This window comes from Epinephelus fuscoguttatus, linkage group LG17 (assembly GCF_011397635.1).
Source record: "Epinephelus fuscoguttatus linkage group LG17, E.fuscoguttatus.final_Chr_v1".
NCBI classification, from domain to species: Eukaryota; Metazoa; Chordata; class Actinopteri; order Perciformes; family Serranidae; genus Epinephelus; species Epinephelus fuscoguttatus.
The window spans coordinates 32,560,199-32,572,290 of NC_064768.1; the positions used below are offsets into that span (position 1 = coordinate 32,560,199).

Sequence of the window (12,092 nt, forward strand, 5' to 3'; positions counted from 1 at the left end):
GTTTCATTATCCCAAAAATATGATAATATTTCCTCAGTGAGTGCAGTTAGTTACAGTGTGGGCTCCATGCTTACTGCAGAGATTGAAGCTGCAAAATGTTCATACTGAGCATATCTGCAAAATTAACACTGACACTGTATTACATTGTTTTCCTACAATATCTGCAGCTCAAGCATGATTGCTGTTTTTGTGATTCTGTTTAGACAGCTTAGGCACTTGGTTGAGGTCAGGGAGAAATACAGACCTTATTTAAATATAGAAAAAGGCTTAAAGCAAAATACAGGAGGTGCCTAATTTTTTAATAATAAGCCGAAACCACAATCTTTCTCAACCAAAGTGTTTTAGTAGCCTCAACCTAACACGATATGGGACCCTTCCTGGACTGGAAGAAAATCATGCCAGTACACATAATCTGGCAAAACCATTTCTTACCACATGTGTGAAGGAATTTTAGCAGACAGAGTTGTATCATGCCTACGAACAAAGACCAAGACAAAGAACACTGGCAGCATCATTTTATTATTGTGTGTCATGTCATTAATAGGAAAACATCTGTGCTTCTTTATGGTAAATTACTGGGACACTTGGTAAATAATCCACATCCTAATTGCAGTTCCACTATTAGACTGTAACTGGATAGTAATTATTATATTAGACAGAATTCTTATGGCCTATGAAGGGCTGTTTATCAGCTCAAATAACAAACAAACAACATCAGGGAAGAATAGGAGCCATATCTTGGCGTGAGAAAGCAAAGTGAGCTTGTGGAGTAAATTATAGCCTTTTCAATAGCACATGTTTTGACAGAGGCTGGTTTAAAAACAGCTTCAAATTACATCTGCGAGGGCTGAGTGGCAGACAAAAAAAAGTTGTTTATGAGCTTCTGAATCATCTGCTCAGGCTTGCATTTCACACACACACACACACACACACACACACACACACACACACACACACACACACCAAAGTCGTGTCATCTGTTCCAGCTCTGCACACAGTCACCGATATCCTCCCCCCTGCTTTACCAGCCATGTGTGAACCAGAGTGGAGAATTAAAGAGGTTTTCCCCTCATATTAAATCTGGGACTGAGCTATATGAATATGCTAATGTGCGTGCAAAAGCCACACCAAGAGGAAAGCAGATGAAATGTGAGCTTTCGCATAAATTGGTGGCATTACTGAGCATACGGAGGCTGGAAGTGGCCTGGTAGCACGCCCATGCTTATCCAGCACTGACACAATAAAGTCTCAGTCCATCTGGCCAGAGAGGCTGAACTGGCGTCTGCTGCTAGAAATTATTTTGATCAGATGCTCACAACCAATCACGCGCTCTCATCCTTCAGTGTCAAGATTCTGCATTGCCAATTTGTTAACAGTGGCGATTCTCACTTTCCACTGTTTCCCTTTACATATATTGCCAGACTAAGACAGGAAATAGTGACTGCACCTCCAGCCAAGACGCCCTGTGTGCTTGTTAGCACGGTAATTGTTAAGAAAAGTGTTTTTGGGTGGAACAGGGGGGGACACTAATGAAGGTACTATGACAGGTGAAATGTGACTACATTTGGCTTCAGGTGTCACCAACAAAGGATTTTGGCAGAAGGAGAAAAACAAGAGGAAAGAAGAGTGGAATGGAGGTGATAAATGAAGAGCATTAATGATGCCACATCCTCCCATTTCTTTTCACCCTGCACCTGTCCTTGTTCTCAGAGAGGTTTTGTTCTGTCATGTCTCATATAATTTTAGCTACCCCCTAATGTGATGTACGTGAGCGCTTTTACCCATTCTCCACATTCATTTGCACATTTTCTCACTACTTTCTTTCAGCTGTGTCTTTGTTGGCTACATCTAACTCCATCACTACAGTCTTAAAATGGTGGCCATTGCGCTACTGATTCATTGGATTGATTTTGTGCTTGCATGATGTTAACTGATTGGCGAGAGGAAATGGACTGTCGGGTCGGCTAAATGTCTCTGTCTTGCAAACACCATTCACATGAGCATGAAAGCTGCAGGTATAGTTGGAGCTCGCATCAACAAGGGTCTAGAAAAGGAATCCATTCAGTTGTAGTTTTGCCAGTTGAGGGCTGAAATAAACTGAAGTGGAAAAATGTTATAAATCTCCTTCATATTTTAGGACATGTCTATCATTAAACACGACAGCAACAGCAACAGCAACAATAATGATGATACTGACAATGCTGTCAAGATAAAAAACAAAACGTAAGTAGAATCATAAATAAAAAAACAAAACATAAGATAAAACAGAGTGTGTAATAAAAGATACAATTGAGAAACAAGGGGGAGAAACTAGACAGACAACAGAGTTGCTGTAAGAAGCACCTTCCTGTAAAATTAGATTTAAAAGACTGATTAAAGAGAAGGTAGGCCTGCTGAGTTTGCTAATCTAAGTTAGCACTAAGCACTTGAACCTGATCTCTTAAATTACATTGGTTATGTAATTGGTTTTCTATAGTAGGTGTCCCATAAAACCTAACTGGCTGTGTTTATTGATGGGAAGCCAGTTCGGGAGAAAGTTAGTGTAACAAGTGTGGCTGGATAAAAAAATACATGTAAAATAATTATGAAAATAATAAAAACTGAAGGTCGATCTCAGTATTTTGAAAATATTTAACATTAATTTTCCCTAACTTAAAAAACAAGCAAAAAAACATGGGGGTTAGAAATCTTTGTTGGATTTGTATTTCATGAGGGCAGTTGGATTATTTTGCTGGATGTTCCAGTAGAGTCAGTAAAAAGTTTAGCCCCTCTCCCATTACACTAAAAACCCACAAACACCTGCTAACATCTGGCTTTTGTATGTAATGGGAAAGATTACAATGACTATTTACACTGGGGTCAAATGACTCTGCAGTAGTCATGGGTATTTATCAGCATCAACTTTAGCTCCTTTAAAAGCGAGATGCAATCAAGGCCCACCACAAAATACTGCCTGTCCCGCCCAGGCAGCGCTCAAGCATCGTCCCAAATTAGTCAGCGCTGAGTTTGAAAGAGAGACTGAGTAAGTAAGAAATATATTCAGTGGCCTCCATGCTGCTTTGTATTGTTTACTAACCTATTTTCCGAACTGTTCGTGACGTTGAACATGACACACCAGTAAAAGATGAAGGAGAAGGGAGAAGGGAGAAGTTTTCCTGTGTTTTAAAAAAAAACCCTGCCTACACGCTGTAATTGTGGTGAAAGAAAGGGTGTGAGTCTCAACAGATAAACCACATCTTAAGCCCCCTTCAGCACTGCCTGTGATTGCTCTTATCAAGACCACAGTATCATTTCCCAGTTCCTGTGTCAGAGCATGCAGTGGATGATTTCGATGTCATGAGCCAAGCAGCTGTGTGGGGAGAATCCGTATCCCAATTAAGCTGATGTAATCTTATCATTTGCTTTCAACGACGATGAGCAAATCCCAGAGTGACAGAGATAGGACACTCTGGTAGTAATATCTGTGTGCACACATTCCCAGTCCGATTACCAGGAAATACTACCATCCAAGATCACTGCTTGTTCGTGTATTTATTTACTCACAGTTGGAACGCGAAGGGTTTACTAAGTCCTGAAATTTTGTCACACATGCAAAGATTAATGCTGACACTATCACTGTTTATTACAATGCTACATTCTTAAATTGTTTTTTTTTTTTTAATTATCATAAGCAGCTTTTTCTCCTCCCTTGTGGCACATATTTTGTAACCACTTTCTCATTTTCTTCTGAAGATAACATTATGAATTATACTGGGTGGGAGTGTCAGTTGTTTCAGCTGTTATTTTCCTGTATTGGCTCCGATCAATGCAAAACCCAATTGGGGAGCAAACTGTGACATGCTGTATAACAGCTGTGCCACTGTGACGCCATGAATCCTTGGCTGGAAAGGACCTGGGAGTCCGGTTATTAATGGCAGGTGGCACGTGGCAGTGTAGGTTCCCTAATTTGGCGGCTGGAAGTGCAGCACAGGGAAGACGAGACCATCTGGCACAGAGATACCTGAGCAAGGTCAGTCTGTGTGGAGGTTTCCATTAATCAGCCTTTGTTATGGCTGTGAAGAGCTGCTCAGACTGGACAAGGAGGGAGGAAAACAAAAAGGCTATTGTTCTCCAAAACTTCTGAATGAACCATGTGGATGAAAAGCTTTTTATAAGAAATGGGATGTCTGACTGTTTGGTTGGCGTGACAACACACAGATATGGTAGAATTATCAACAGGTCATTTGGATGATCTGTTTCAACACCTGTTAGCGCAGCAGCAATATTTTGCTAGTCACGTTTTAATACCTCCCAGTTGTAAGTTAAAGCTTGTTAGAATTACATGGCATTTTCAAAACCAGTATTTTCCATATACCCTTAATTTATTAACTAATTTTCCTGCTTGATTTGTCCGGATTTTTAGACATGTTAGTGGTGTGGCTTTACCGGGGGATGGCTGTGTTAGTCGTTCAGTTGAAAGTAAAATATGCCTAAACTATTAGGTACAGAATGTCATGAAATGTGAGATGGATCGGCAGTTTGGTGCGGCCTCTGCAGTGATGCCAACACGGCGCTGGACCGTCATGGTGAAGAGGGAGCTGAGCCCGAAGGTGAAGCTTTTGAACTGCTGGTCCATCTACGTCCCAACTCTCATCAATGGTCATGAGCTCTGGGTAGTGACTGAAAGAATGAGATCGCAGATACAAGCGGCTGAAATGAATTTCCTCCATGGGGTGGCTGGAGTCAGCCTTAGAGATAGGGTAAGGAGCTGGGACATCCAGAGGGAGCTCGGAGCAGAGCAGCTGCTCCTTCGTGTCGAAAGGAGTCAGTTGAAGTGGTTCGGGCATCTGATCAGGATGCTTCCTGGGTACCTCCTGCTAGAAGTGTTCCAGGCACGTCCCACTGGTAGGAGGCCCCAGGGATGACCCAGAACATGCTATATCTCATCTGGCCTGGGAATGCCTTGGGGTAAAGTTGTGTTTACATAAATTTCCTCAATTTGACACTTAAAATCTGGGGCCAGGTAATATTCAGCATAGCACTGGTTGGTTTTTAGTTGGTTTTAGTAGGAGCCCAAACACATTTTTGGCCATGCCAATTAGCTAATGCATTATACTCTCTTGACTGGGTGTGCTAACATTTAGCTCAGACCATTGATTCTACTCTAATACATGAGTATCTTGTGACTGCTTTGTATTTTCAGCCAGTTTTTAAGGATGTTTCTTCAGCAACATGATCAGGGAATTACCCCCACAAATACATTTTCTACCTTTAAAGAATACATTTTTGGTTTTGATATATTAAGTTAATTCCTAGAGGTCCTTATTCGTGATTGTTCCATTAAAATTAGAGTCTCAAACATCTAATAGCAAAGACCACTACAAAGGGCTAGCATATCCAACCACACTGTTCATATAGAAGCACAGGTTGGGCATTGTGGAATATTCAGAGGAGTGTGGTAATTAATCACTGTCGTCTCAGCCCCTCACATTACAGTGTTTTTACCTTTTACACAGCTGTGCCAGTCACAGTGGGGCACAACAGAAATGATTCATGAAATTAAAGGGCAGGATGCGGAAAGTAGAAAAATAATAATGTCATTTTGACATCACAGATCTGCAGCCAGGCGTAGATGGGTTTAAAGTTTATTTGTTGAGAATTTTGCACATGTTGATTTTGCAGTCCTGTGACTTTAATTTCCAATCCCTTACCTCCACAAATACCAAGCAACTAGTACTAAAAGGTCCAGATACAAAAGGCAATAATATTAATTGCGTTGATGCCTGTAAATGTGCTCATTAACCATAATCTGTACTCTACTGTAGGTGGCTTTTGTTTGTGAAAATAGGTTGATTGTTAACTGAAATCCAGTTTAGTCAATAGTCTTACTCAACTATATAAGGGAGTTAGAAAATAATCTGATACTGTTGTTATTAAAAAAGCCCCTAATCACATCACACTATTTGACATATCACCTGTTCCTGTGTCAGGTGTGTACTCAAGGGCATGCCACATGTACGCATACTTAAGCGACACTATTAAAGGACGCACCTTTGGCCAAGTGGAGGCAATTTGCATGTAAATTAGGCTCAGTCCTGTTGTGGCACAGCGAGAATGATTCATCAGCCTGACGACCTTGCAGAGAGTCACCTACAGCTGTTTGGAGCTGAGGTCCACCGAGAATCAGGCCAAATTGAAGACTGGCCTGCTGTGCTGTGGGAAAAATTTTTAAAAAAGGGCTTTGTTGTTTCAAAGTTGTCTGGTTTTGGAAGATTTGGGGTTTGGGGTGGGTGCTGTGAATGAAAGAGTAGAGTGTTTGCAATTTTTGGCTTTGATTTTTAGCTGAAAGGATTTGTTTCTTGGGGATATGGGATTCTGAAGGCAGGGGTATTGGAGACCTAAAAGAGTAACTTCTGCCTTTTTTCTTTTTTACATGTTTGTATTTCTTTGTGGTTTGTCTGTTAAACTACACAGATTTCACATACCTTTGAAGACTGGAGTTGAAATAATGTCCCTGCAGTTTGCACGGCCTTCTGTACAGCTTTGAAATTGAATGGAAGATACTGTTGTATAAGTTAGAAACTTTGGCAGCTGGTGGTGCAGAGGGAAACTCCTCCGCCATCTAAGCAACCTGAGTTCGTTCCCTGAGTGTGATTCTTCTCTCAAACAGTGTTTGAACAATTATCAATGACAACAAATGTGGAACATGTTTTGGACATCTTCAAATTGTGGCTTTTCGTGTTTAATGTCCTTATTTTCTGTTCTCTCTTATTTCACTGTAACCTCATACATTTTGCTGTGATGAAAACCCAAGTTTATCCAAATAACATCATTCCTACAGTGTCCCACAACTCTCATCTTTTTCTCCATAGCACTGCGACCGATGAACAGCGATCTGTGTCTGGGTATCACCCCGAACACCACCCAACTATGCCATATCAGCTGTCCTGTTGAGTGTGAGGTGTCTTCTTGGAGCGCCTGGGGACCCTGCACCTATGAAAACTGTCAGGACCAGGCAGCCAAAAAAGGTAAGATGTGACTGTTGTTCAGGGATCTCAGACCTTGCTTTCCCAAAACTGGGCACATGCAAGTATGAGTTCAAATTAGATGAATTCCAAAATTGCCTTCTGCAGAAACATAACCTCAGCATCCCCATCCCACCTCAAACACAAAAACTTGGATCCAAAAAGTAACAAATCAGCAAAAAACAAACAAATAAACTATTGCTTAAGCAGCAACCTTCGAGGCTAAAAAAATAAAGCCGGTGCAAAAGTGCCAAAACCTGCAGCTCCACCAAAGGCCACATGAAGCTGGCTCCAAGAGTGTGTCGATCCCCTTTACTCTCATGTGACTGTGAAAATGCCCAACTTTACAATAGAAGTAAACTTGTTTACAGCATGGTACAAAAACGGCTTTGGTATCTATCATTCACAACTACACGGGGGTGAATTTCACAGTAATTTAACTTAGACATTTCATTTTATCAAGGCTAAATGCCGTGTATAAAGAAATATTTCACCACTGGAAAGATGGTTGTTTCATAAAACTGTACTGTCTATGCAGTAAAAGACACATAGACAGCACAAAATCCTTTCGAAATTTGTGCTATATGACCAGAGAAAGCAGCCAAAAAGGACTGTGGCATTCGCTGTTGCTCAAGAGGTAGAAAACCTACATGCACTGCACCGGACCGGATCAGTAAACGCTCCCGCTGGTGGGTGATGTAATGCAAGCTTGGGGATTTCTCTATAGGAAACAATATGGCAGCTGGCTGGTAACAAATGATCTTGAATATACAGTTAAACGGTAAGCTAAAATATTTTTCTGAAAACATCTGAGGCAAGAAAAAAGCAACACACAGACTTTCTGTTCATATTTTATCACCAGTGCTTAATTTTACTGTTTGATCTCAGTATTTTCAGCCTCTATTTTTACAATAAAAGAAACAGTGGTGCCCTCTTCTCGTATTACAGCCAAACAGGGCACTAAAATATGCTTCTGAGGATATTTTAGGCGAGAAATAGGCAATACAGTAACAGAATCTTGATTCATGTTTGATCAACACAGCCTAGTTTTACCATTTGATTGTTGTTGTTGTTATGCTAATCAAGCTAGCAGGTAGCATCAGGGTTAGCTCCACCCTCTTGTCCAAATATGATCACTTCTGGCTCCAAAATTCAACATGATGGCAACAGCTTAGGACAAAGACTGCTAACACAATTGTCTTAGCATAAATACTGAGTTAGTAACTGGTTGACAAACTGCTTCCATGGAAAAAATTGTGAAACTACTTAATATACAAGGCAATGACAACTAACTAAATCACATTAAGACTCCAGTGAAAAGTAGGGCTGCATGGTATTTGGACTCTGCATGCTTTAGGTGATAAGCAGGTTTAGGGTATTTCCTATGTTTTTGGCCACTGATTTCCAGATTATAAAATGCAGATCACCCACTAAGTTCATCAGTGTCTTCAAGTAGCCAAAGTATCACCTCAGCTGTGTTCTGTTGTTCTGCTGGGCTTCCACTTTCTGTGTAGACACTTAAGTTTCTTTAGATGGAATACTCCTCTTCTGTCCATCTGACTCAGTTTTCTGTCAGTTACTGAACATACAGTAAACAACATACTGTGTATTGTGTATATTGCCCAGCCCTATATCATATTGCACATATTTGTACATGTAGGTCAAATATATCTCACATTTTACACAGCCATTCTGTGATATTGCTTGATGCGTTATCTGGCTCTTCTGTGGTATCATGTTAGTATTAATCATTGAATATTTAACTTAGTAATGATATCAAAGTCAAAATCTTAGCCTTGTGGCAGCACTAGAGGAGGGCACAAGATTGGAGTGGGATCCGAAGAGCCATCATCTCCTCGCCGCTGTTGTAGCATGTCCATGAGCGGGTTGACGCGGTCGCTGCTTCAGTCCTTAATTATCCCTGGAACAGCGGCGTCCGCCATGACTAATGCATGTTGACTCTGCCTTAATGAAGCGCCTCAAATGAAAGGGACGGCTGGAAATTCTCCTGCATGCATCTTAATGATGGATCCGCTCCCAATGGCTCGTTTTCTCACTAGTCTACTTCTGCTCTTGCTGTCGTCTACTGTACATAATGGAAAGTGAACATGAACACACATACACACACATGCACACATACACACATATATCCAGTGTGTGTACTCTGGCTCTCATTATCCAGAAAGATATGGACTCGTCCTGGCTTCAAATCTTTTTATCCTCCTGACGTGGAACATTGGTATCAAGTGGCTGTGATTACAACACGTTAGTTCACTGGATGTTGGTTTGTACTGTATGATCCACTGTTTGCAGAGGAATACACATCCTCCTAGTATTTGACTAACAGGCCTGATTAAGATTCTCCCAGCAATATAGCAATTAAGATTTACAGTACAATGCATTAATTACTTACCATTTGAACTGGTATCAGATATCCTCCACATGGTATTAAAACACACACATCATCAACTAATTTTTTATACATAAAAAATAGTGACATGTTTGATCCCTCCAAGATTCTAGAAGAATAGATTTCCACTTTGTATATGATATCACATCAGGTGACATATTTGGCTTGATGCAATACTTATTTAAAAACAAAAAATAAAAACAGATACCAAGTTTTGACTCTTCAATGATATGCTTGGTAGCTATACACTGTATCTGGCCAAGCTAATGTTTAGCGTTCAAAATAATGTAGTGCTATGAGCTAATGCTAGATTATTAATGAAGAGATGGACCTCCACTCTGTTGGTCTTTTTGAACATCAAAAGACAGTGCCCTCTCACTTTTTATACATATCAATCATACTAAAATCACAATCAAGCGTACGTTTCCTAAGAACGGAAACGTCCTCTGTTCCTAAGTAACAGAGGACTTCTGTTTTGAAGAATCATTGCCATGAAATCAAAAAGAAGAATGGAAAGAAGAAGCAAGAAAACTGGCTGCTGCTGCAGGAATCTTTCTGGGGAGGATTGAGATAGCTGCTCTAGCACATCAATGAAAGAATACAGTAAACCAAAAGGTGGAATTCCAGTCTGTCATATGCCTCCTAATATACTGTGGGTCTTCATGGATTTCGGTAGGCACATCCTGATTGGCTGGCTGGCTACATCTATGCAAATGTCAGTGGGCAAATGTGCTCATAATCGGAGGACAGTATTACTCATTGAGTTCAGTGGAGGGGTCTGCCTGTGCTAACAGAACTAGGGTTACAATATTGTAACCTTTCTTATGTACTGTACACACAATTAGCCAGTGAAACTGTTAATGAAGAATTCCTCCACCTCATACAGATAAAAATGCCCGCACAAAAAAATTCTCTTTCAAGTGATGATTATGATCTAAAAAACAATTATCTTATTTATCACTTTCTCTTGAGAATCATCGCACAGCACACGATAGGTCATCACATATGATAGTTTCCATGTATCTGTGTCTTCAGTCCAAATGAAGCCTCTAGCTCTGATAGCAGCTTCCTGTGCTGTGTTGCTACCTTGCAGCCATGCCATTCATAATACACCCTGCAGATAGCAAGTGAGTGATGCCTGATAGAATTGAATTCGCTGCACCCCAAGCCTTATTACACCCCCCAGATAAAACCTCCATCAAAAGGCCTAGACACATGGCGGTACATGCTCTGCCAGCCTGTCTGATTAAATAAAGGTTTTTGAGGGGAAAAGAGAGACAAAAATGAAATTGAAAAAGGGAAGATCCTGCTGTCTCCACCTGAGTCCTGCAGGCACTCCAGGACTCTGCTGCCTTATCGGGCTGGAGCAGGAGTGTGGATTAGGGGGTGGGTTGACCTTGGTTGGGCTGGAGTTAACATCCCCCCCTTCCCAGGACCCAGGTCATAGAATTTCATGCCCTTGAGCAGAGGAAACGACACACACATGAGAACAAACCCCAGCTGAATTAATGGATTCCTGCATGCATTAGTCACTTGGATAAAAGCTACTGTAATGAGAGGAGAATAAAAACATTCATTATGTGAAGTTCTTCTTGAAATCTCTGTCAACTTCTGGCTTAATGGACTGTCACGTTAAATACAATACTACGGTTATCATCAAAGGCACACTGTGACCAAGGAGTGAAGTTAATGTTCTTTCGGTTGCACATTAGATTCTGTCAAATTGCAGGAAGGTTTTTTCCTCAGCACATCACAGAGGGGGGAATGTGGTTAATTAGCGTGGGGCTGGTTTGTGTTCATTTACTTCATTAGGGTCGTGTTGTTCCCGACAGGCTTCAAACTGAGGAAGAGGAAGATCGTCAATGAGCCGACGGGCGGGACAGGCAACTGCCCCCACCTGGTGGAGGCAATACCGTGTGAAGATCCCAGCTGCTACGACTGGCTTGTGGTTAAACTGGAGGAGTGCATCCCTGATAATGAGAAGGAATGTGGACCAGGAACCCAGATCCCACAAGTGCAGTGTATCAACAGTGATGGTGAGTGGACAAATGAAACATTTTACCACAATGCAGTTCTTTAGGTCTGGGAGTAAATAAATCACTTTTTAATTGATCTCCATGTTTGGTGCTAAACATGCACCTGCACACTAAATTGAGGCAACTTTTCTGCAGATGAATCCTTAGTTTCTCTACGTTGCTTTCTTTTCTTGGTCTATTCAACAATGATTGCTAACTACCCAGCTATTTATTTGCTGGTTTTCTGGGCACGTCTAACTGGGAGGAGACCTAGGACACACTGGAAGGATTACATAGGCTTGGGAACACCTGGGGATGCCCCAGCAGCGGGAAAACAATACTGGGGGGAGGGATTTATGGACTATCTTGCATAGCCCGCTTTGACCTTGACCCCGCCTCAGATAAATGACAGAAAATTGATAGGTGGCTTGATTTGTCAGATTAGGCAAAAGCTTAACAGATTTCTAGAATTTTTATGATCCCACACAAGCTATCCTAGCACATTTAAAGCTAATTTATTATAGTACATATGCTCCATGCAGCACCTCCACTGTAGCCTACAGAGTATTTATAGTAGTGCTGCTGTGTCTGCATTAGTCTGCGGTTAAACCTCCAAAACACTAGTCAGCGGTGGGGTTTCTGTGCCACTGTGTTGAGTTCCTG

General features: G+C 41.2%; 1 protein-coding gene across 1 annotated transcript in view; it reads left to right on the forward strand.

Annotated features, from left to right (window-relative positions):
- The window catches only part of thsd7aa (thrombospondin, type I, domain containing 7Aa), a 167,694-nt gene that overhangs the window by 92,230 nt on the left and 63,372 nt on the right, over positions 1 to 12,092 (forward strand). The window contains exons 5-6 of the mRNA XM_049601983.1: positions 6,852 to 7,007; positions 11,247 to 11,450. Of these exons, the coding sequence (XP_049457940.1) occupies positions 6,852 to 7,007; positions 11,247 to 11,450 (360 nt within the window). The remainder of the gene's footprint in view (positions 1 to 6,851; positions 7,008 to 11,246; positions 11,451 to 12,092) is intronic.